The sequence below is a fragment of the Abrus precatorius genome, unplaced genomic scaffold (assembly GCF_003935025.1).
Source record: "Abrus precatorius isolate BTA unplaced genomic scaffold, Abrus_2018 Scaffold6, whole genome shotgun sequence".
In the NCBI taxonomy this organism is placed as follows: Eukaryota; Viridiplantae; Streptophyta; class Magnoliopsida; order Fabales; family Fabaceae; genus Abrus; species Abrus precatorius.
The window spans coordinates 7,483,600-7,509,161 of NW_020874406.1; the positions used below are offsets into that span (position 1 = coordinate 7,483,600).

Below are 25,562 nucleotides of genomic sequence, written 5' to 3' on the forward strand. Positions count from 1 at the left end.
TGAAGTGGTAATGCAAGAAAGAATTAATGTTAGAAGTGCACTTCGCAAGGTAAGGAGAAAGAAACATGACTCCAAATTACAGACTCGATCTAATTATACAAAGGGATCAAAGCTTGGACCAAATGTATGGAATATGTATCTTAGAAGTAACTTGCAGCAGGACCTTTATAAAGATTAATTATATATGTGAATTGGATTAATGATTCCTTGACATGTATTGTTAATTTCCTTTAGAACTGTAACGGATTAAAGTATCATTTGTACTCTAAATTTATCCTTAATAAAATGTGATACTTGAAAAAAAAAATATGATACATTAAATCCATGATATAATTTTAAATAATCTAAATTAATATTATTGTATGTTATAGATCAATTAAGAAGATATTAATAAGCTTGATATCACTTAAAAATAATGCAGTTGTATGTTTTCTCAACAAACTAAAATGAAATATTAAATATAATTTAGTGAAACAAAATAAAAAAAATATGAACTATATATATATATATATATATATATATATATATACACTTACATAAATAACCAGATTAAATAAATAAATGAAAATTTTACTTATTTTATAATAATTATTATATAATAATCAGGTTAATATCTTGTTTTTTATAATTACTAAAGTAACCTTAAAGAAATTCAGGTTAAAATAAGTTTTGTAAAACTAAATTTAAATTATAAATTTAAAATTAAAATATTTTAATATTAATGATTTATATATCTTGTATCGTAATTACTTAATTGTCGTGCAGTTATGAAAAGAACGGCAAAGCATAAAGATTGAAGACTTACAATAGTAAAAACTCAAGCTCCTACTGCTCAAACAGGCCACTCGGGGTGTTCGGAATATTTTATACGGTAATACAGACCCCGTGCTCCATGAGGGACGAACATTTCACGAAAAGAGTAAAATACCTGGGCTAATTGATTTTTTAATAAGTTTTTAAAATTAATTATCAAAATCCCAAGCATAACATGTCACGTCACATTCGAAACTTTTTTTCATTTGACGAAGCATAATATTTTTAAAAAAAAAATATTAAAACCCAAGCAATCATTTACTTAAAAAATGGCACAAAATCCCCAAAAGATTTTGACACATCTCAACATTTTAAATAATTTCATCTGAACAGCCTGTGAAACTTATTTTTAAAATAATGGTTTATTCAATATACAAAATTTATTTAAAAAATAAAATTTACCATTTGTCACATGCCTACAAGCCACTCTACACGGTTCCATTGCGTGATACAGGGCCAAGGTGGTGGGTTTTGGTCTCGTTGCCGGTCACAGGGCATTCATAAAGACAAACCAAACCTCTAGGTCTACCCCCCTTGTGGTGCTCCCTCTGCCTTTCCTTTTCTACATTATAGTTGAACATTAGCATTTAATATTTGTAATTCAGTATATAATGCGAGATCATTAGAATATTAATCACCTAATTAATGTTAAATAAGCAATATGACTTCTCAAAACGACTCACAGGTAATATAAGTATAATTTGGATAAAATTTCATAGGAAAAAAATTGATACACAAAATAAATAAAGCTCTTTTTATAAGTAAAAAATAACTAATAAAAAGAATGTCAGTAATTTTAAAAAAAGTATAACTTAATTTTAATTTATAAAAAAATTAATTAACTTTATTGTTTAGTTTTATAAATATTTATCGATAAAAATTTATCATATATATGGAACCTCATATATCTTCCCCGAGTTTTACATTTTCAACCTTGATAAAACTGATGAAGATTCGTCATCTTTACTTTCTGATAACTGAAATTATTTCAAAATTTGCAAAAGCCACCCCCTTGACCGTCCATATACAATGGGCACGCAGTACGACAACGTGCGGTGACCTGGAGGCGTGATTTATATAACTACTTGAGTTAGTGATATAAGACATGATTTAATAACTAACTTGAATTATTCATATAAAACATTATTGTAATTTTTGTCCGCTTATATTTATTTCCATAAGAAAACCCATAATAATGATAATGTTTGATGAAGTCTATAGTTTTGTTTCTTTCAACATACTCCTTATCTTTAACAGATGTACCAAGAAGCAATGAATCTATAAACAATGCATTACCCATGGCCACGATCATGATCTCATCTACACAGGTACTTTCGAATTTAATACAGTTTAAAAATGTGAAAATGCTGATAATTGGGGTGGAAATTAAGCACGTTTCATCCCGTTAGTCAAAGAAGTGTATATTTTAACAACTATGTATGAAGCCGTACAGTATTCAAATCCTATGACATGCATTTGTAGAAAAAGGCAACTCAACACAGCAGAAATAGCACGAAACACTTTGCACTCTAAATCTCTATAATTTTCAAAAAGGGATAACTTGGCGATTGGAAAATAAACAGAAGGTAACAATAGGGTTACATAATATTTATTAAAATAAACAAAACTAAGATATTAATTTTAAAATGAATTATTATGAAATATAAGAAATATTTATTAAAAATAAAAATTGAATCCTTATTCATTTCCGTCCTTTCTACAACGATAAGTAATAACCAAGTTCTGAAGAAAAGCACAAGACATGAAGCGATTAGATGGTGGAGGCCTTGGTGAGTGACTTGACGACAACGCCAGCACCAAATGCAGAAGCCTTATACTCCAACTCAAACGTATCATAACGCAAGAACAAGTCAACCAAAAACAACCTACAAAGCAACACCACCAGATTCTTCCCTGGACACTGTTTATTCCCCGCCGAAGGTTCCTCAGTTTCACGCCCATTCGACCAAAGCACGTGGTTCAACATCTTCTCACCCTCTCCCACAAACCTACGTGGCATGAAAACCTCAGCATCCTCGAAAATCCTAGAATCTTTGGTCGCGAAGGGTTGATACCCGAACAACATCTCCCCTTTCTTCACCTCAAACGACGCGTCGTGGCTTTGCACTATCAAGTCCTCCCTCGCCCGCGCGTACTGATACGGCACCGTAGGCTCAATCCTCAACACTTCGTAAACCACAGACTTCACCAGAATCATTCTCTCCAACGCGCCCACAGTCACCCCACCTTCCTCCTTCACCACGCGCCTTATCTCACTCGCGAGCTCCTCGTGCAGCTTTTTGCCGCACAGTCCCACCCACTTCATAACCACTGGGAACTGGTTCTTCAACCCACCGTAGGCATTGAAACCCGCCATGAAAACGAGGTTGTGGCACGCTTCGCTTCGTTTAAGGCCTGCTTTCTCGGCCTCGTCGAGAACCGTTGTTGCGGAGGTTCTGAAGGCCTCGTAGAGCTTCTTGTAGCCGGACTTTGTGAAACACGCGGGGAAAGGGAGCGTGCGGATCAAGAAGTCTTCGATGTAGTTGAAGATTTTGGGGAGGCCAAGCGTCGCAAGTGGCACCAGCTGCAACAGCAACCACGTGTCAAAGAGCTTCGGTCCCTGAAATGGAGACGGATTTAGAAATAAGAAATGAAGATAATACGTAATAATTTAAACAAGTTTTTTTTTAAACTCAGTCTTTAGTGTTAAATTTAAGTATTTATAAATAAAATTTATAAAAAAATATACAGTTATTATATTAAAATTATAAAAGTATAATAAATATTTTTTTAACAAAATTTTATTATTATTAATTATTTAAATAAAAAAAATAGGTTGCGGAAATATCAACTCCAATTTCTGAAACGAAATCCAGTGAACATTAGCCTTAAAATTATGAAAAAAAATTACTTACTAAAATCTGTAAGCCTGTGTTATTTTAATTTTTTATTCCCACCTTTGCCATTCGTTAGTCATTCTTTATGCTTCATTTTATCTTTAATACCAGGTATCAAATTAATTGATACATGCTAGCTAAAATTAACGTTCAGAAACTAAGAATTAAATTAAAGTTACATAACTCGCTTACTGCATGACATATAAGTTAACTCATAATTAATTATTATGGAATAACTGTATAATTTTTAAACTAAATCAACCCTAATTACCATTTTTAAAGATTGATCTTATTATCTTAATAAAGTAAATATTCAATATTAAAATAATAATTAATAAATTCTTGTAATAATTTTACATGTTTCACGTAATTTTAATGAATTTTTTTATATATCAATTAATTACTCACTCTGTATCCTTTGGATATTAATTTGCAAAAACTGTTTAATAGAGTATTTTCTGTCGTAAAATTCTTATAAATTGCTTGAATTATATTTCATTAATTTTTATATAAATTTTATAACAATATACTTTCTCAAGTCATTTTTATAAAAAAATAAAATAGAATATTTTTTTAATTTTTATTATAAAAAATAAATGATAAATTTAAGATATATTAATTACTAAATTTTTTTATACTTTTTTATTAGTATTATTAAAAAACTAAAAAAATATTACGTCTTTTTATTTTAAATTATTTAAGTAGTTTTCAAGTTCCACCACACAACTTTTAAAAAGTTATTAAATAGATTTTATTATTTATTTCACAATTTTATATGTATTCAATATCTTTTCACGTACCTTTTGCCAATCTGTATAAGCAATTATTGCTTATACAAAGAATAATTTATTTTTTTAAAATGACAGCTCTGATAGATCACATCCCTCATAATTTATTTCTTACATCATGAAAAACTATCGGAGCAATAATACTTACCATACCTAAGTTTTATCATTTTATGAAATAAATTAATATTTTACTTAAATAAAAATTATCCGTTAATCACGCTTCACCACTGTCATGACACGAGTTTGTATTAGTAAATCATAAATGGTTTTCAAAATAATAAATAATAAAATTGATGTAAAAAAAAAAGAAAAAAGTTTATACTACCTGAGAACCGAGGTTGGTTTGGGAAGGGTTTTTGTTATCGCAGAGTAAGCGGAATATGAAGTTGAAGGAAGCGTCGCTGAGGACGGCGTTGAAGTCCGCTTCGGCGTTCTTCCCCGACAACTGGTCCTCAATCTCAATGAAGGAGTCCTGGAGACAGCTACGAAATAGAGGGACAAAAGAGTCCTTTCGCGCGGCGAGAAGGGTGAGGAAAAAACTTTTGATGACAGAATGCTTGGGTTCTTGTGTATCGAGGTAGGCGCAGACTCTGTAACCGCCGGTGAACTTAGTGGAGGGCATGAAGGTGCCATCGAGAACGTCGAGCTTTTCGACCTTGGAGTTGTCGAAGAGGATGGGGAATGAGGCACCGTCCAACAGGGCGATGACACGTGGATCAGAGGAGATGAAGGGACCAGGGGGCATGTTTGTTCGGATGACGGTGGAGTGAAGGTTTTGGATCTTCGTGGCGAAGAAGTTGTCGCGGCCTTGGTGATAGAAGTAATTGTGTCTGTCGCATATGGCTCCGAAGAATGGGAGGCCATAGCTTCCTGGGATTGGTTTCAGTGGGAGTTGCTTCGCTCTGTCTGAAGATGCCATGGATTTTGTTTGGCCTGTTATGGGATGAACTCTCAAAAGGAACAAGATTGGTCTGAGAAGGAGTCTCTCATTATTTTATAGTCCATATACTGAGGGTGGAGTTGGTCCCTCACGCGTGTAGATAAATTATATAAACCTCAAGAAAGTTTTTGTTTTTCAAGTTTCGAATTAAGTGACGGGTCAAATTCTTCAGTTACTTATTTTGAAGACTTAAATTTATTTCACTCTATGAAGATAAGTGGGATTAATTCAAACGTCTAACGAGTTAGAGATAAGAATAAGATATCTAATTCATCATTGTCACATAATCAAATAATTATAAAAAAAAATTTATTTATTTTTAAAAATAATGCTGCCATCGCCCTCTCTCCTTTTTCACTGTTTCTCAGCACTTGGTCATTCTCTCCTCTTCCACAAGGTCATGCACCCCTCAATCTAATAATAATAATATACAAATTATTATATAATTTCGGATGTTTCAAATAAAAAAATCGATTCAGGAAAGGACAATTAGTAGGCAGTGGAATTGGTTTATGCTTGCATATGAAAAACGATTTAAATATATAATCATAATATATATGATTAGGTTGATGCTAGCTAGCAACGCTAAGGGCCACCAGCATTAAAATACATTTCATTCCATTTCATTGTTTAAGCAACTAGGGATGAAAATTAGGTTAAGATTAAATTAATATTTGTAAAAATTATTTATAATAGATAAGACAGTGATATACCAAATTAGTTTAGATTTGAGTCTAAATATTAATTTATAATTTTTTATAACTGTACGTTGACATAAGTACTATATTACTTGACTTTATTTATATCTTTATGGTATATTTATTATATTTTATAAATAATATTTAAAATATAAAATAAATTTTAATTAATAAAAAATAACTTTATTTATTTTATAATTAAGAATTAAATTACTTAAAAAATTATTTATGTTATTTATTTTGTTTTTAATTACTTCTAATATAATAATTTTATCTATAATATTGGTATTATAATAATACTTAAATTTTGTTAATTTGTCAAACAAAAACATAGTAAAAAATAATGTCCAAATTAAATAAAATGGGAGTAATGAATCTAAATACAACTACGCAGACACTCAATTAATAACGATACAAAAAATGAAGTTATTACACCTATAAACATATGTCTAAATTTGATTTTATAAAACATATATTAAACAATGTAATATTTTAGTAAAACCCTACCGGTTTTCATTCCTATTAAAACTATGTTGCTCCCACCTTTGGGCTAAGATAAAGTGTGAAAACTATCGCCGAGCAGATTAAAAATAAAGAAAGGAAGAACAAAATATTAAATAATGTTTACTATATATTAATAAGCTCCCAGAATATTGTACATGTATTCTTAATTTTAAATAGAACTTAAAAATTTAAATTAAATAATGTCCAAGAAAATATATACCCAAAACAATGCCTGATCAAGAATTGATTTTCGCCGAATTCGGGGTCCAAAATCCCCAAATATACCATCCCGAATGAGGGGAATTATGGGCCAAAACACTACTGGATTTAATTTTTTATATATGAAATTTGAAAAATATTTATATTAAAATAGGATTTTTTAAAAAAAATTATAGAAATATAAAGTTTAAAAACCATTATTGATATAAGTACTGATGAAATAACTAAAATTATTAAGTTTTAAAATTTGTACTGATAATTATTTAATAAAAATAATTAAAATTATAAAAATTCAAAATTTACCAATGATGAATTTTTAAAAAATAATACAAATATTTAAAAATAAACAAGTGTTACTAACACTTTTTTAAAAATAATAATTTTTAAAAAAATTTTAAAAATATTATAATTTTTATAAAAATCAGCACTAATAATTTTTGAAAAATTCTCATATTTTTATAATTTTTTAAAATGTAAATTTTTTATTTTTATATATAAAAAACCACACTAATTTCATGAAATAATAAATTAAATATAGTAAGTAAAAAATAAAATTATAGAACTATGATGTCTTTTGCTAAATTACATGAATATGAAGTCTCAAAAAACATTATTAACAAGTTTTTGATGAAGTAGAAGCAAAGGTGCATTTTCTGATACTTCGTTGACGTGACTTTGAGTTTGATGGAGGACAAAAAATTTGTAATTGGCTACCTTTGTGCCTTGAACACCTCTGCAAGTAGCTAAACGCAGTTGATGAGTGTTGGGGGTGCTTAAAACTTGTCATTGGCAACCTTTAACCAAGTCAAGGAGTCTTTCATTTTTATTGTAGTCTTTGTAGATGTATATACTTGGCAGGAATCTATGGTTTTCTAAAAAATTGCAAATGACAATTTTTGCATCAAGAATATTTACATTTTCACTGTTGAACTTGAAGGTAGATAGTGCAGCCATAAGTGTGGAAGGAGAGAGAGAGACAGAGAAGTTTGAGATAGTAGGAGAGGGGAGAAGGAGTGTTTTGAAGTAGACGAAGGTGAAAAAATAAATCTAAGAAAAAAAATTTGAATGAAAAAATTATTAGTTTTAAATTAGAATAAAAAAATATATTAAAAAAATTCGTTAGAGATTCAACTTCAAGAAAGCATGTTTTAAAAAAATATTCATAATTTAAATGTAAGTATTCTTTTGTTAATTTCTATATTTATTTAGAATTTGATTTTGATTAAAAAATTATTAAATATATCCATAATCTTGAGTATTTTAGAAAAAATTCACATTTATTCATATTTTTAAGTAGAAATTATTATTGTTATAAATTTTGTTAATAAATCAAAATTGTTAAATATTTGTAAATAGTTATTTTGACATTTATTAACATAATTTTTAAATTTTATAAATTTTAAAAATTAACTTAAATATATTTTTTTTGGTATAATTAGTTAGTAAATATAATAAATTATAACATATTTATGTAAATGTAATAATTTGTTATATTTATAATTATTTTGATGAAATTGGAAAAAATTATGTTTATTAGTAATTGAAATTATTTAATACGAGTAGAAATTATTATTAAATTAAATTTTATTAGTTTTTTAAATTTATTAACATATTTTTAATATTTAAATAAATTTTTAAAATATAATATAATATATTTATTTCGATATAAATAGTTAGTAAATATAACAAATTATAACATATTTATCATAATGTAATAATAATTTGTATTGTTAAAAAATGCTAATGATAATTTTTAGTAAATTTTTATTAATTTTTAAGGTTTAAAAGTTATTAATGACCAATTTTTATAAATTTATTAATTTTTTATACATCAAAAGTTGTTGATGACGATGACAAACTATTTTTTTAAATTTAAAATTTTGTTAATAACAAATTTTAATTAAATTAAATTTTAAGACTTTGTCATTAACGACTTTTAATTTTTACTAGAATTCTGACAAATAAAAACTTTATTAGTAAGTTTTGTAAAATAAATCATATTTGCATAATTTTATCCGTATTTTTAAAAAAACCACACTAATTTCATTGGTTTTTGCCAAAAGATAGGTACTGCGAAGAGTGGGAGAGTGACAAGACATCAGCACGCCAAAGATGGATAGAGATGCGAATACGAGGTGTTTTGAGGAACTTCCCAAGCAACGGAGAATAAGGAGAGACTCTCAGGATTTAACTTAATGTCCCGGTCAAAAAACTTTTATCGGACGTCTGCTCAGTACTTCCCTGAACATAAGCGCGTGACGTGTACGACACGAGACTTACAAAATAATAGAATAAAATTAATATAAAATTTTATTTTATTGAATATATATATATATATATATATATTTAAAAATATGTTAAAAATTTTGTAAATATAATTAAGATATAGATTTAATTTGAATTTTTTTAGATAAAAATATTTGTAAGGAAAAATAAATATTTTTTATAAATTAAAATAAATTTATATACTTCAAATTTTTAAAAAATTAAATAACATATTTTTATGAAAATAAAAATTACAAAAGAATTTAAATTTATAAAAATTAAGTTATCAATTCATTATTACATTTACTTTTAAAAATATTTATACAGTTCGAACAATATAAATAAAATTAAGTTATTTATAATTAATTAAAAAATATTTTTTAAAATAAAAATTAGATAAATCAAATCACATATATTATATATATGAATAATATAAATTTAGATAATAAAAAAATATTATTAAAAAATAAATACTGGACGTAAATATTTTTATATTAATATTCTATTAGTAGAAATATTCTATACATATTATATATATTTATTTAAATTTATAAAAAATTTATTACTTCATTAATTTTATTTTTAGAAATACTTATTAACAACCTTATTCAAATTGAGTCATACAATATTATTTAATTCAGAAAATAAATTTTACATTAAAAAAAAAAACTTACAACAGGCTTATATTATTCTGCTAGTGAGAAATAGATTAAAATAAAAAAAATTCCTATCATATATTGTTATCGCGTCTGACAGCCCTTAAAGATCAAAGTGATAAATGGTTAAAAATTTTGGAAACTAACTATAAATTTTAAAAATTAAAATATTTAACAATTAACATCATACATATTGATTTATTATAATTTTGTGATTCTTATTTTGACATAATATCTCTACAAATTACTATCTCCTTACTTTAAAAGTGTATTTTTTTAAAAAAAATTCAAATAAGTAATTTATTTATTAATTATGACATCCCAACGCAACCAAAAATTAAAAATTCCGCGTGTGCAGGCCAGGCACGTGTCCATTTTAATCTAATAATAATAATAATAATAATTTCTATCAAAGGTCACATGGACACATGGCCTTAGGGACAAAACGATGGATGTAATACGAGCCAAAGTAGCTCCAGCAATTCTGATAATTAAACCATGTGCGCAGGCCAGGGAACGTCCATTTCAAGTGTAGTGTATAGTCTAAAATTTTTAAAGATATTTTGGAGTGTTAATAACATTTTTTTTAGTTGATAATGAAATTTTATTAAAAATTATAAAAATAAAAATCATATTTATTAAATTAAAAGGTAAACTTGTTTATAATTTTAATTGAAAATAAAAGCATACTTAAAACAGTGTGTTGGAAAAATAGTAAATGGCAAGGAATGGATGGTAGAAAAATAATAATAGTTTCAGTCACTCTTCTTTTAGAAAGGTTTGGTTCCTATGTTAACTTAACTCCCTGTGATAATCAAGCAATTGAAACTCTACATGTGTCTAATTAATCATACTGTGAGGTGTCTAATTTTAAAATAAAGTAGTAATTATTTTTAAAAATATTAACTATTTGATAATTTATTTTATAATTACTAATTTATTTAAAATTTTAAATTTAGGCCATTGACTATATAATTATTTGGACACATGACATAGAAGAAGTTTTCCTGTAAATTTTTCATCTATTTGTTTATTTCTTATGTCACTATGCTATGTTTTATGAAATTTTTACAGAAAAATTATTAAAAAAATAAAAAAAAATACACAAATAGATCAATCACCTAATTATTTATCTAAATAGACTCTTTTACTGTAGCATATTTTTGTTTTATGTTTTTATATAATAAAATAAATATTAATTTAAATTATATTTTGTTAAAATAAATATTTATAAATATTTTGTTAATTATATATAATAAAATAAGTTTTATTATTTGAATTATGTTTATATTATTTGAAAATGAATAAAAATAAAAATAATATTTATTTTACATGTTTATTAAAAAATGCAACATCCGACAAAAATTCGATCTGTAGGACGATTTCGATTATTTTAGTTTTCTTATTGATAAAGTTAAGAAGGAATTGTCCCATTGGAAGATGAATTCTTTATTTCTTGCAGGTAGGGTCATTCTTGCTCAGTCTTGCCTCATGAGCATTCCATTTTATATTATACAAGTGCATTCTATCCCTACCGCTATTTGTAATAAAATAAATAGCATTTGTAAAAAATTTATTTGAGAATCTTTGGGAGGTAGGAAGTGTCATTTAATTTCTTGGGATAAAATCTGTAAACCTAAAGATGGAGGTCTTGGATTTAAAGATCTCCATGTGCTTAATAAGGCTTATCTTATAAAATTATGTTAGAGACTTATTACCTCTCCTAATGATTTATGGGTCCAAGTTGTTAAAAGTAAGTACAAGTTTTCTGTAGGTCAAAGACCTAATATTGGTTTTGGTCAGCATTATTCTCCTTTTTGGAAAAGTTTAGCTGCTGTTTGGCCTTTTCTCAAAGATTAAATTAGATCATAGGTGACGGCCTAGATGTTAGTTTTGGGTTGATAATTGGATCCTTCTTATTGGGGATCTTCATAAATATACTATTCACACTCTTCCTAATTTAGATCTTGACTTACTTGTTGCCATTTTCTCTTCTAGGGGAGTTTGGAATTGGGATAAGTTGTCTTCCTTACTCCCTGATAGTATTTATCATCTTATAGCTCAACTTAGACCCCCCCTTCTAAAGGTCAGGATTTGCTATTCTAGAGCTTGACTAGTAATGGGTCTTTCTCTCTGAAATCTACTTATCAACTTATTGCTAAATCATTTCTTTTCAACTATCCAACTAAGAATATTTTTAAATTAGTTTAGAAGTGGGATGGTCCCCCTAAGATTAAGTTCTTTTTTTGGAAAATTTCTCATGGTAAGCTTCTTACCAATGAGGAACGGTTCAGGAGAGGAATGACAGATAACTCAATCTACTCTAGATGTAATGAGGCTCCTAAAACTTTCATGCATGTTTTACGTGACTGTCCTTTTGCTAGAGATGTTTGGAATTAAATGTTGATGGTTCAATTTCTATTGCAAAGGAAATTGCTACTTGTGGCGGTCTTCTTAGGGACTTTCAAGGAATTTTCATTGCTAGGTTCTATGGTAGACTTGACCCATGTTCTCCTTTAGAAGCCGAGTTATGGGGCATTTACATGAGGATCAAACTAGTTATCCATAAAGGTGTTGAAGCTTTTTGGGTGGAAAGTGACTCAAAGGAAGCCTTATCCTTTATTTTGAGTGTTCAATTTAGTTTTCACTCTTTGTACCCCTTGATTTAAGGGATTAAAAATATTTTAAAATCTATTAAATTTATCAAATTTAGCCACATTTGTAGAGAAATAAACCAATGTACTGATAGATTAGCCAAAAAAAAGTTTAGAGGAATTAGTTCCTTTTTTATTCTAGAGGATACCCCTCTTTTCTTGTATCTTTATCTATGTATTGATTACTTTGGTTTTTAGACTCTTAAGAGAGTCCTCTTAATGTCTTTTTTCTGAGCTTTTAGCTCCTCTGATTAACAAAAATAAAAATAATGAAATTATTTTCTTTGAAAGGTATTTCTTTCTTATAATCCAGTAATGATAAGTCTATAAATAATTTCACTGTGTAGGATTTATTAATTTCAAAATTAAAAAAATATATAATTATAATAATTTATATGTATTTATTTTAAATAAAATAAATTTGAATGTTAGTACAATAAATGATAATTAATGATTAAATGATGGTGTAAAAATATTTAGTTTATCAATATTTTTAAATTAAATACAATAAAATATATAATTTTTATATCTCACGTATGACTAATATTTTTTAAAAAATTTAAAAATATTAATTATATATAATATATATATATATATATATATATATATATATATAGGATAAATTTTTCTCACTCATCATCTATTCACACAAAAGCATCTCTCTTGCTTTCTCTCTCTCACGGGACCCACACCAACACCCCAAACCCATTTTCGTTTTTTATTCTCTTTATCATCTGACAGTCTCCAGCACACACTCCACAATTTTCTCTTTTACTAAAACAATGGACATATTCTATTAAGCTATAGTAAAACTTAACATTCAGTTTTAGTTTAGTTTAAAAAAAATATTTAATTACAAATATAAAAGATAATAAAAATAATTACATAAAATTTGTTTAAATAAATCTATTTCTCGTCATAATAAAAAAAAATTAAATACTTAAAAGAACACACAAATAATAGAAGAAATAGATTTAGTCTAATTTATGAAGAAATATACAGTTTATTTTTATTTTTATTTAAGTAAATATAGATTCTCTTAAAAAGAAATAAAAATTTCTCTTTATTTTGATAATTTTTATCTCTTTTACCATCTTTTTCTATTCTTTTTTCCTCCATCATGCTCTTCTTTCCCACCCACATATCTACTTGTGGTTCTTTTTTTCCCTCATATCAACCTCCCTTCTCTCCATCCAATTCTCATATTTTTTTTCTTCCATCAACTTCCTTTTTCCCTCTCTCCCTCCTCCCCTTTCTCCTTCCTTAGTCCTTCTTGCTCGTCTTGTAAGCTCCCCTTCCTCAAGCTCTCCTTCCACTCTCCTAACCTTACACACACCCTCACTTGCTCCCTTTCTTATCTCTTGTAATTTTTGCAAAAATTTTTTATATTAGCTTAAGCAAATTAAATTTACTTAAGCGAAAGTGAAATTAAACCATCTAATTTTCATGCGAACTAGAGTAAATTCAAATCTATACTAGAATGAGATCTTTCACTTTTCTTAAAGAAATTGACATCATCTACGTACTCTACCTCATTTTCTTGTAGGATTATCCAAAATATATTGCCTTAATGCTCAAATAAAGAATGTTGAAATTTAATAACCAAGTATTTTCTTAGGATGAAAAGGTAAATACTTTTCTTGTCATCACACTTTAATTGTGAAAATCATTGCTCCTCTTAGCTCTATAAAAAGTTTTGACCTTTATTTTTTTGATATCCCTCTCTAGTTGGTAAATTTATTGTTCTCCTAATTTATCCTTTTTTATTCATTTAATAATAGTAGTATGTTTTGTTGTTTGACTTTTATCTCTTCTTTTAAGCTTTGAATGAATATGTAATAAATAAGTATCTCTACATTTTTTTTTCTTTTTTATTAAGATTGAGATTGCATCATCTTTTAACGGTGTCATTTGTATGATTTTTCTATTTTTTTTAAAATTATTTCTAGCACTCTTTTTGCTTTTTCATTGGTTTAGAATACATACCATATATTTTTTTTATTATTGGTTCTCAAATAATGAAAATAAGTTTTAAAGGTTTTTAATTTGCTCATTTTTTTACATAAATTATAAATTAAATGTATTTTATATATGATTTTAACCAAACTATGATATAATTGAAAATATGGATTTGAGTATAATATGAAAGCAAAACTTAATATTTCAGAGCTGAATTCAAATTACTATTACAAAAATATACTTGAATGTATTTTGTAATTTTACAACATTCTTGCACTTTTTAGAATTCATGTTTTAAACGGGGTAGCAATATCAAATAACAAAATGTTAAGAGAATATGAGAAATTAGGTATGCTAGGTTTTATTCCTTTCAATTATGATCATATTATCTTATTATCTAAGAATTTAGAAATTGTTTGTTTATAAAAATTTATCGTTTAAATTTTTATGTATCTTGCAAACATGAGAATAGGTACGCTGGACCATGAGTTTCTAAAAATTCATTATATATATAAAATATCTTTCCTCTTATAAATCTCTATTTTTTTTTAAATAAAATAAAATAAATAAGTTTATTTTATGATAAGATCTCAAACAAACATTTTAAAATTTTCTTATATTTTATTTTTTTAATTCACTTTAATTGACATAATGATGTATATTAGTAATGTATCAATTACTCTTCATTAAATGTCATAAAATTGTAAGGTTATTTGTTCAGCGACACCATTTAATATTTCGTGTATGTGAATTATCTTTGATTTTAATTTTAAAAATTAAGATTCTTTTATATTTTTTAATTTTAAAAGTAATTTATTTAAAAATATTTTATATAATAATTAATAAGAATGATGCATAGAGATTACTTTATTATTTATATATTATAAATTCAAACATATAAGAATAATTTTTATGATAAAGTAAAATAAACAAATTTAACTTTAAAAGTAAAATTTAAATTAATATCCTTAATTATAAACTCTCTTATGTTTTAAAATAAATAAATAATTACTATTTTTTATTCGCACAATGGTTTATAATAGCGATGTATATATTATTTAATTATTAAGATATTATAAAATTGTAAAAGTAAAAATTTAGTTACACTATCTAAGTATCATGTAGAAGTGAATTATCTTAAATTTTATTTTTAGTTTCAAATACTCGATATTTTTTACATTTTTCTAAAAAAGTTTAAATAATTTTAAATTTACATAACAATTAAAAGTAGTAATGTATAGATTTCTTTATTATTAACAAATTATATAATCTTAAAATTAAAATTTTCATCATATTTTTAGATGAAACTTGAAATAAAAAAATATATCTTTCACCTAGTCATTTTATCACACTCAAAGGATTTTAATTCATTTTAATAAATCTTTCAATAAGGTTTTTCATTTCCAATCAAATACTTTTTGAATAAATTTTTATTTAAAACTATGTAACTCTGATTTCACCATTGTATTGAAGGATACATAGAAGCAATCATTGAAATATTAGATTTCAAAATGATTTTTATAAGTTACATGTTAGTCATTGGTCTTGTTTGATTAACAAAAATTTCTTCATGAGAAATATCTTAAGTACAGGGATTTGAGATTTTAGTTTGTTATGAAAGTGGTTGATGAATGATGAGATAAATTTTGAACTCAACTTGAAAACAACGGATGCATGGATTTATAATATGGAATAATTTTTCCATTGAAGATTAAGAAAGAAACTTATTGAAGCATACCAATAAAAGAATGTTGAAAATGAAGATATAGTTGTTAAATTGAAGGAAGATGAAGAAGTTTGAGAAATACACCTTGTTTAGGCTAAAAAAAGACCTTGATAAAACATTTTTATGTCTAGATTTCTAGTTTTATTTTCATTTATAAACACTTTTAATATGCTTTATTTTTATAATTTTTACCATTTTTTACTTATTGGAATAAATTGGGTCTATTACAAATAAATGTTTTAATTTCGTATTTTTTGATAATTCTGATCTCTGACTACTCTTTTAGCCATTACTTTTTCTACATATATTATTTTTGGTTGATTCCAGTTGTATTAGATTCTACACATCCAGGGGTTTAAAATGCATAGATTGATCTCTTGATTTGGAGTTATTTTCAATTTTTATATGATTTTTAGAAGTTGAGGCAAATTTGCTGAATTTTTTTGTGGAATTGCATTTAGACCCTTGTTATTTAATAATTGTATTTGGACTTTTAAATATTATTGAAGCCCAAATTTTGGCCAATTAGTTTACCTTAATTAGAACCTATAAATAAACTAATGAGATTCTAAATTAGGGTGCGCGTTTGCACATGCGATTAGACATTTTGAGCTTTTGAAACTAGGCCGAAATAAGAATTCTTGTTTTTGCTTTCTCTCGAACTCTCTTGTTCTTTTCTCATTCTTGCATGGGTTAAGTGTTTGGATGGAAGGCTAAACCTCTCGTTTAATTCGCAGAATTCAATTGTTGTAGTTTCGACTTGAGTTCTGCGCTAATTGCTCCGAGTTTGTCCTCTTTTTCTCTCTAATCTTAGAATTATTTATTGCGATCATGATTGACTTTTCTGTTGTTAGATTTCAAATTAGGACTCGATTGATGCTCTGATTTGATAATTAATGCGAATTAGGTTAAATGATTATTTGATTTAATTCGTAACTCTATTCAATTATGTTATTCGATTAAATTAATAATTGAATTGGGTGATTGTTCAAACGTGGATTTAAATCTTTAGATACTGTGATAGTCAGAGTTACATGTAATTGGTATTTTGTGGATTGATATTTCTTAATTCATTTTTTTACTCACTTTAATTCTGTTCGTAATTTAATTTGATTAATTACAATTTTCAAAACCCCAAAAACCTTATTTACACTTTTAAAAAGAAAACCTAAAATTGAATTTGACTGAAAATGTGTCTCTGTGAATCGACCTAGGTTTGGCTCTATACTACAAAATCTTTAGAAAACTTAGTTGTTTTGATAGCGACTCGGCAATCATCTATCAAAAGTAACAGAACATTTGCGCATGGACATTCTTACCACTTAAAGTGTTCATATAGAAGTAACAAAATTTTGAAAATCACTTTTAAGTGCCAACTTTGGACGATTTGAGTTCCTAATTCAGTTGTAGAAGCTTCTAGAAGACCTTTCCTACTATAATCCTCATAGATTAATACGTGAAAGTGCAAAAAGCAGGAAAAACGTTATAAATAGAAGTTAGAAGTTCAAAAAAAGGACTTTAGTTCATTTTTGTTATTTTTTACTTTTTAACTATTTTAACTTATAAGAAAAGTTAGAGAGAGAGATTGGGAGCAACTTTCAAGCTTCATTGCTAGAGGAATCAAGGTGAAGATTGGGTCTTGGAAGATGTCTTCTGCTCTTTGTCTTCTTCTTCTCTTACTTCTCCTTCTTCCATTGTAATGTTGTTCTAAATCTTTTTGGTTAGGGATCTATGGATCCAGATTTTATATTGTGATGTAATTTTAGATTTGGATCTTGAGATTTTAATTGAATTGAGTATGTGATTCTATTCTTAATGCATTTGTGAACTAATCCTTCATTCAATTGAACTTAGAGGAATTTTCATCAATGGAAATTAAGTTTATTTCTCAGCTTTGAATCATATGCCTAGTCTATTGAGATCTTAGGAATAAGTATCATGATCTAGTAATCCTATAATTTCTAGAACTTAATGCAATAGTTGATTGAATTTCACCTAAGAAATTAGAGAGGTTTAATTAGATATTAGGATCAATGAGGTAAGGAATTGTCCTTTGGTTAAAGAAGTGAAATTGATTATCAATCAATTAAAGTTCTGAAGAGTCCAGAACATGATTATATTGCAATTAAAAATCTGGTGAAGCGATTCCTAACTATTGTCCATATAGTATTTTTAATACAAAATTCATACTCTGTTTTTACATCAAGTTTGTTACCTTTTATTGTTCTTATTTCTTACTTTTACATGTTACAAATCTTCCAAATGAATTGTATGGCTCAACTAATTGGTAAATTATGAAGTGGTAATTGAAAATAAGATCTGTGTAGACGATACTTAAGACTCATTTTGATTTTCAAAATTTTATTACTTGTTATAACTGCCTAGTACACTTGCTAGTTAGTATTCCTCTGAATTTGAGTAACATAAAACATATCTCTTGGAGGTAAAATCATTATCTTGTGTGGATTCTATGCTCTTTATTAAGAGGTCTCACACTTGAAGAAGACACCTTTTTATCTCGAAGATCTTTTGACTTGGACACTTCTCCTAGCCAACTTTAGACAACTCTTGAAATTGTTTGACAGTGGAGATCATTGGTGATGATGTAAGATACCCTTTCGAAGTCGAAACAAGTGATTGAGAATGCGTCTTGGGGACAAGAACTCTTCTCATTTCTTTCCTTTTAGGATTCTTTTAGCTTGTGTTTTCTTTTTGAATGGCTATGCATTTCTTCACAATTACTTTGTTTATTTCATTATGAGTAACTAAATCCATAGTTAGAGTTATGGTGGAGTCTTTACATTCTTTATGTTAACTTTATGTTTAATGATAATTGCAATTTTCTTTTAGATTGATTTTGATCTAGTGTGTTTATATTTATATGTTTGAAAGTGATCACTCTTAGCATATCATAATTGATTACATTGTAATCGACCATACTACATATAATTAATAAAACTATAGGATAAAAGGAAACAAAGAATTAAGTGAACAAGACTTAGTTTTCTCTTTCAACCAGTTATTAAATTAACAAAACTCATAGGTTCTTTATGCTTTCTCTCTCTCTCTCTCTCTCTCTCTTTTACCTTGGTTGACCATTGCGAATAATAGTTTAGGAAAAATAATATTTACATTATATGATCATTGGGTGTTGATTATTTTAGTATGAGTAATTGATGATTATAGAAAAATCAGAATTGATGTTATACAAAAAATAAACATAAAAAGGTGTAAAGGTGAAACCAAAAGCTCTGAGTTCATCTCTAATAGGCTTCTTGTTATAAGTTATGGTGTTTTCTTGATATTTTAATTACCTTTTCATTTAATTCTTTCACACCGTTATTTTACTTTATTACACAATATTTATGTTCAAACAATTAAATCATGCTATCCTTTGTCATTGGAAATAATATATGTGGGACAATATTCTAGGAACTTAATTTGAGAATCTCTTTTATTACTATTCAATGGATACACTTGCCCACGAGCAAAGATTGACAAGAAGCTTTAAACTAAGCAAATGAACTTCAAGCATAAGTGAAAAATATGGAGAAAGTAAAGAAATGGTTTTGATGTAAAAGGTTGGAATTAATGCTGAGAAATGAGAAGTAATTAGAATAATGAAGGAGTATAAAGTATTGTAAAAGAAAAGGATCATATAATAGGAGAAAGGAACAAGTTCATTGAATATTAGATTAAACATTTTATACAGTTAGCATCTTTGTATCCCGCACATGTTAAGGAAAGTTGAAGTGGGTACATACTTCTACCTGACACTATAAGAAAATAAAGACTTCTTAAACTATTGCAATTGGTTGATCTTAGATATGAAGAACACGATAGCTAAGGTTAGGGAAAAATGGTGTAATGACTTAGGATTTGGGTAGTTATGTAAAGGTAGGCAAAAGAAAATATGTATTTTAAATCAAACTTTGATGTATTTCAATATTTGAAATCATGTAATAAATGTATTTTGGTGTGATTTATTTGTTGATGATCCCACAAAAATTTCCAATTTAAAGACCAACTTGAAGATGATCAACAATTGTAATGATTCTGTAAACTTTCAATTTTCCTTCTAAGTGTAATTCTTTAATTTTTGTTAACTTCTTTTTTACTACATTACTTAAAAAAAAAAGTAAACATTTATAATGGAAAAACATTTATTAAAACATCCTTATAAAACTAATGCTCAAGTAAGAATCATGGACTTGTTATTTAATGAGGAGTTAAGAAATGATGTAAATAGGTTAAAAGAGCAAATGATGAAAATCTTAGGCTTTGAAATCTCTATAGAGAAAAGGCATATAAGGGACCTCTTTTATTGCACCTTAAGCACAACAACCTACTCCTACTTATCCACTTAGCTTTACTCCTACAGAAGAACTGTCTTAAGAAACAATGGTACTTTTGACCCTACATGTGGAAAGGCCCTCACAATAAATTGTTAATCATCAAGAGATAATTTCCTTTGTATGACTTTTCCTTTGGTTATACATGCCAATAGCTAGTAACCTATCAAATGTTAGCCAACCAACAACTCAAATAACCCATATACCATTTATTGTGCCTACACGATCCCACTTATTCATCAACAGCCACAAATCACCGCCTTAACATTGAAGGAAATCCACTAACATTACCATTCTATCATAAGAAAAACCTTTAGTCTTAAGAAAAACTATAAATATTAGAAAAGAGGTTACAAGCCATTGAGGAGAACAGTTATGACATTGAAGAAGCTATAGATTTTTACCTCATTCTAGATGTGACTATTCCTCTAAAATTCAAGATACTCAAATTCGCTAAGTATAAGGAAACCACTTATCCTAGGAGTGATGATAACATATTATATAAAGATGACATCACATGCACATAATGATTAATTTTTAATTCATTTTTTTCAAGACAACCTAATTGGGGGAACTTTGAGTTGGTAAATGCATCTTCAGCATACTCATATTTGTTGCTAGAATGATTTAAGTAATGATTTCTTAAAACAATACAATTCTAATTTTGATATGACATATGACAATTTATAGTTGCAAAAAATGTCAAATAGAGACAATGAGACGTTTATGGAATACGCCTAAAGGTGGCCTGAAGTGACAACACAGGTTGAACCTTCTTGCTTGGAGAAGAAAATGATAGCAATGTCCATTGATACTCTCTAGTCACCTTTCTATAACAAGATGATGGGAATGTATCATTGAATTTCTCTAACATCATGATTAATTGATAAAGAGTAGAAGGTGGAATGAGAAGTGGAAAGATATTCCATAATTTTGTTAGAACATCTAAGGTAAAGAAATGTTTAAATAGGCAAAAAGAGAAGAAGGAAGGAATACTTTTGTCATTACTTTTCCACAAGGAAGAATCCCATTTGTGAGCCCTAACATTGCGACCAATATTCTGTATCTCTTAAATACCACACCCATAGTTTTATCCAATTTTTGGAAGCCCTTAACCCTAAAAAGCAAATTTTTTAGAAACAATATACACCTTAAGCCTTTGCATGAGAATTATTATTTCCCACACCTTTAAGGAGCAACATTAAGGCATGATAGGTCTTGAAGGCTATTTTTTGCAAAAATATGAGTTGGTTGTACATGGACAATGAATGAATAATTAGAGTTTCCTTCTAAAAAAAGAAAAGAAGCAAATATAATAAAAAGAATAAAAATTAATGTGACAAAAGAAAAGATAAATGTTGAAATTAGAAGGGGAATATCCAAAGAATGTGGTGTTAATTAGAGTGAGAAACAATAAAGATTGAAACCAACAAATAAATGGTGATCTTGATTGTACTAATGCTCTAACTCACTTTGAATTCCTGAAAAACAATGATTTATTTGGAAACCAAGCCACATTACAACATTTTTGAAAGACCCTATGATCTATGTCTTTTGTGTGTACTTAGTTTGATGTGAAGCAAAGAGCAAAGCTAAACCTAAGGAATTCATTAAGGAAAGTGAGAGAAACACTAAATTTGTGAAAATGAGAGGCTTTTTCTTTTGATTATTAAATGTTGTTGCTCTTATTTTCTTGAAAATGAAGTGCACTATCATCCTGATTTTTTAAATGGATAATCAAAATCCTTGATAATGAACAATGCCCCTTGGTTGAAAAATTTTGTAAAATCTTAGATGATGAACATGGAAGCAATTATGATTGATTTTATATCAAACCAATTTCAAAGGCATCTTGTGAAAAAAAAATTGTGCATTCAATTACTTTGCTTGAGGACAAGCAAGATTCTAGGTTGGCGAGAGTTGACAATTGTATAAAATAAGTAATTTAAGATGATGACTTGAGCACTTTTCATGTTAAAAGTTAGATTATTTTGTTAAATTCTCCTTAAATTTGGAACTTTTATAATTACTTGTATATTTTTGGAAAAGAATGTGATTGAAATATTTTGATTCCTTTTTTATCTAATTTGTAGTTGGAATAAAATGAGAAACATCATTTAAAGTTAAAGAAAATTAAAAAAAAAGTTAGAATAAGAGCATATAAAGCATGAAGTTGTAGAAAAAGTGAGCTTCTGGAGGTTTCTTGCTATAGTGAGATACTATCGCTGCAGCGAGAATGCTTAATTGTGAAGAGGACGATTTTGTGCTCCTCTCGCTACAACGATAGTGTGTCGCTGTAGTGAGAGTTTCTTGTGTTATTGTAGCAAGAAATATCACTGCAGCGAGAGACAAACAGAATGATCTAATTTTTATCTTCATGTATCTCTACAGCGAGGAAGTATCATTGAAGTGAGAGAAGTTTGTGCAGACCAGTATAAAAAGAGATTATTATTTTTTGAAAAGGTTACTGTTTCATTATACAATTTCAGAGAGGGAGAACAGCGCATGGCTGAGGAAAAGAGTAGGAATACTTAAGTTTCGATGTTCTACTCCGTTTGTATCTCATTTCTTGTTACTATGGTTGCAATGAGCAGGTAGAATTTGTATGGGATTGAATGTAAATTTTTAAACTTGATGTATTCTCAGTAGTTTATATAAATATAGTTGTTTCTTCTCCATTTCTATTGATTTAGTAATTTCAATCCGTGTTAATATTTGAATCTGTCTATTTGAAAGTTTCTTGAGCTTAGATCTGAGTTATATTTGGAAAAGTATTACTTAGATTCAGATCTGGTTGAGATTACTCAATAACTGGTTACTCTAAGAATAGATTTCAAGTTATTGATTGCTTTTAAATCCTGATTTTAATGCTGGATAGTTTGTTAACTGTTCGAGAAATCAACATTTAAGAAATTATCTTAGAAATATATTTTCAAGGAATTGACATATACGATTTTTATATTTTGCATGAAATTCATTGGAAATGGTTGCTATATTTATTGCTAAATTACTAGAATATAGAGAGAGAGATAGATGAAATTCAATCCTAGTTTCTTTAATTTGAATTTTACTGTAATTTACATTATCGTTTTACATTACAATTGTTACTTAAAATTTCATGAAAATAATCAATCAATTTTATTGTATATAAGCTCAATTAATTTTTATCTTAACAATTAATACATTTTGAATTGCTCCCTAAGGACGATATTCTAATACTCTACCAATTATTACTTGTAACAGACCCAGTACACTTGCCATGTTTGAAGGAAAAGTCTCAACACTTACTCAACTAGGTAAATAGTTGCCGATTAGCCCATGCACACAGATACAATATGTACAATAATCGAGCCCCTTAGCAAAGGTATAGTCAAGAGTCTAGTCAAGAAACGAGTGTAAGGCCATGTGATGCATTCGCTCTCAGAAATAGTGTGTACGCATACGTGAATATCGCTCACCACCCTACGTTTCTCTGTAACTATTCACACTAGATCCAATCCATATTCGACTCTTAAAGTCATTTTTAAAGTTATCTTTTTTCCCATTAATAAAATCATGCTTAGAAAAGCACTTCTAGGCTAAATCCATTCCACTCAAACCTCTTTTTATTGTATTCATAATTACTAAATCCTTTAGATCAGTATTACATTTTATCATATCATTTAACCTAGACATATTCCATAAAATCACATAATAATCACTCAGCAAGTTTAATAATATTTCACATTAAGTACTCATCATATAATGCATATAAGCATATACCAACCATTTAGTCCAAACAACCAATCAGTCCAAACAATCAAACAAGTATCTTTTCATTCATTATTCACATAATAGATATCTTAATCACATATTCTTTCAAAATGTTCATGTAACAATGCTCTAATAAGTACAAAATAAATATTATAATATAACAATAAAATAGAGCCTTCCTTACCTCAAAGACGAATTTACAAAGAGATATTAAAGAAGTTCATAGATCAACTATGGAAGTTCTCTTGAATACCAAAAGATATCCATAAAAAACAAAAAATGCAAGAAATGATTGGAGAAAATGAAATTTAATCCGAATAAACTTGGAGTCATTTAGATTCAATGTCCAAGCTCGGATTTGAAGAATAATCAGAGTTTTTGAAGCTTTTATTTAGGAAAATGAAGAGAGTTTAGAGAAAACTAAGAGAGGAATGTAAGTTTGGAATGATATGAAATTTCTATGCTGGAAATCTATTAAATACCCCTAAGCTCCACGCACTCTCACTTGAGCGAGGAATAGCTCACTTGAGTGACAGACATCTCGCTTGAGTGATGGGTATCTCGCTTGAGCGAGATATGCAGATAGTGGTCTTGCCCAACATTTCCTGATATGCTTACTTGAGCGAGTTTTATCTCGCCTGAGCGAGATAGTGTCCAGAGAGCACGATATTTCTCTTGTGAGTTATTGCCTGAGCAACCCATCTTGCTTGAGCGAGATCCCAGCTTGCTTGAGCGAAATTACTCTCGCTTGGATGAAGTGACAATTGGGCTGAATTTATCCTATCTCGCTTGAGCGAGATAGCCCAGCAATACCATATTTTTGGGCACTCAGTCTCGCTTGAGCGAGATTTACCTTGCTTGAGCAAGACCCCTCTACCCCAGAATTTCTCTAAAAATCTTCCATACTCTCTTCTAAATGTATTCTAATACTATTAACATTAAACAAAATATAAAATACTGAATAATGAAAAGAGGGTATTACACATTTGACCAATGTAAAACGCAATTGACCGGGAGGGGTCAAGGATTGCCCCCATTCATGTTAGGTCAGATGTCGTTCAATGCTACTGCCTCCCCACCACCATGTATGCCACTCCTTTTCAATATTGCTCCTTAAATGCAACCAATGGTAGAGATTGGTTCTAAAACGCCTAGAGATGCACCTTCTACCAGCCATAGAGGCAGCTGTATACCAATTGCATCTACTGAGATTTCAGAGGTATTTAAGCTCCACTAAATCATTATTTACCTTTTAATGTTTACTGCTTTTGATTTAATTAGAAAAGAATATAACAAACTTGTTTTTATAGGGTGATCATGACTATATGCTATACTTGA

General features: G+C 27.9%; 1 protein-coding gene across 1 annotated transcript; it reads right to left on the bottom strand.

Moving 5' to 3' along the window:
- Window positions 1–2,584: 2,584 nt before the first annotated feature.
- Window positions 2,585–5,437, bottom strand: LOC113869516 (allene oxide synthase 3-like). The gene is made up of 2 exons (XM_027505873.1): window positions 4,824–5,437; window positions 2,585–3,433 (listed from the first exon to the last, which is right to left on the bottom strand). The coding sequence occupies exons 1-2, from the start codon at window positions 5,415–5,417 to the stop codon at window positions 2,585–2,587; spliced, it is 1,443 nt and encodes a 480-aa protein (XP_027361674.1). The 5' UTR covers window positions 5,418–5,437.
- Window positions 5,438–25,562: the final 20,125 nt, after the last annotated feature.

Excerpts from the sequence above, each read along its gene's own strand:
- LOC113869516 (XM_027505873.1), bottom strand. The coding sequence starts at position 5,417 with ATGGCATCTTCAGACAGAGCGAAGCAACTCCCACTGAAACCAATCCCA. Across the intron at positions 3,434-4,823 it reads AAACCAACCTCGGTTCTCAG|GGACCGAAGCTCTTTGACAC; the intron begins GTAGTATAAACT and ends TCTCCATTTCAG.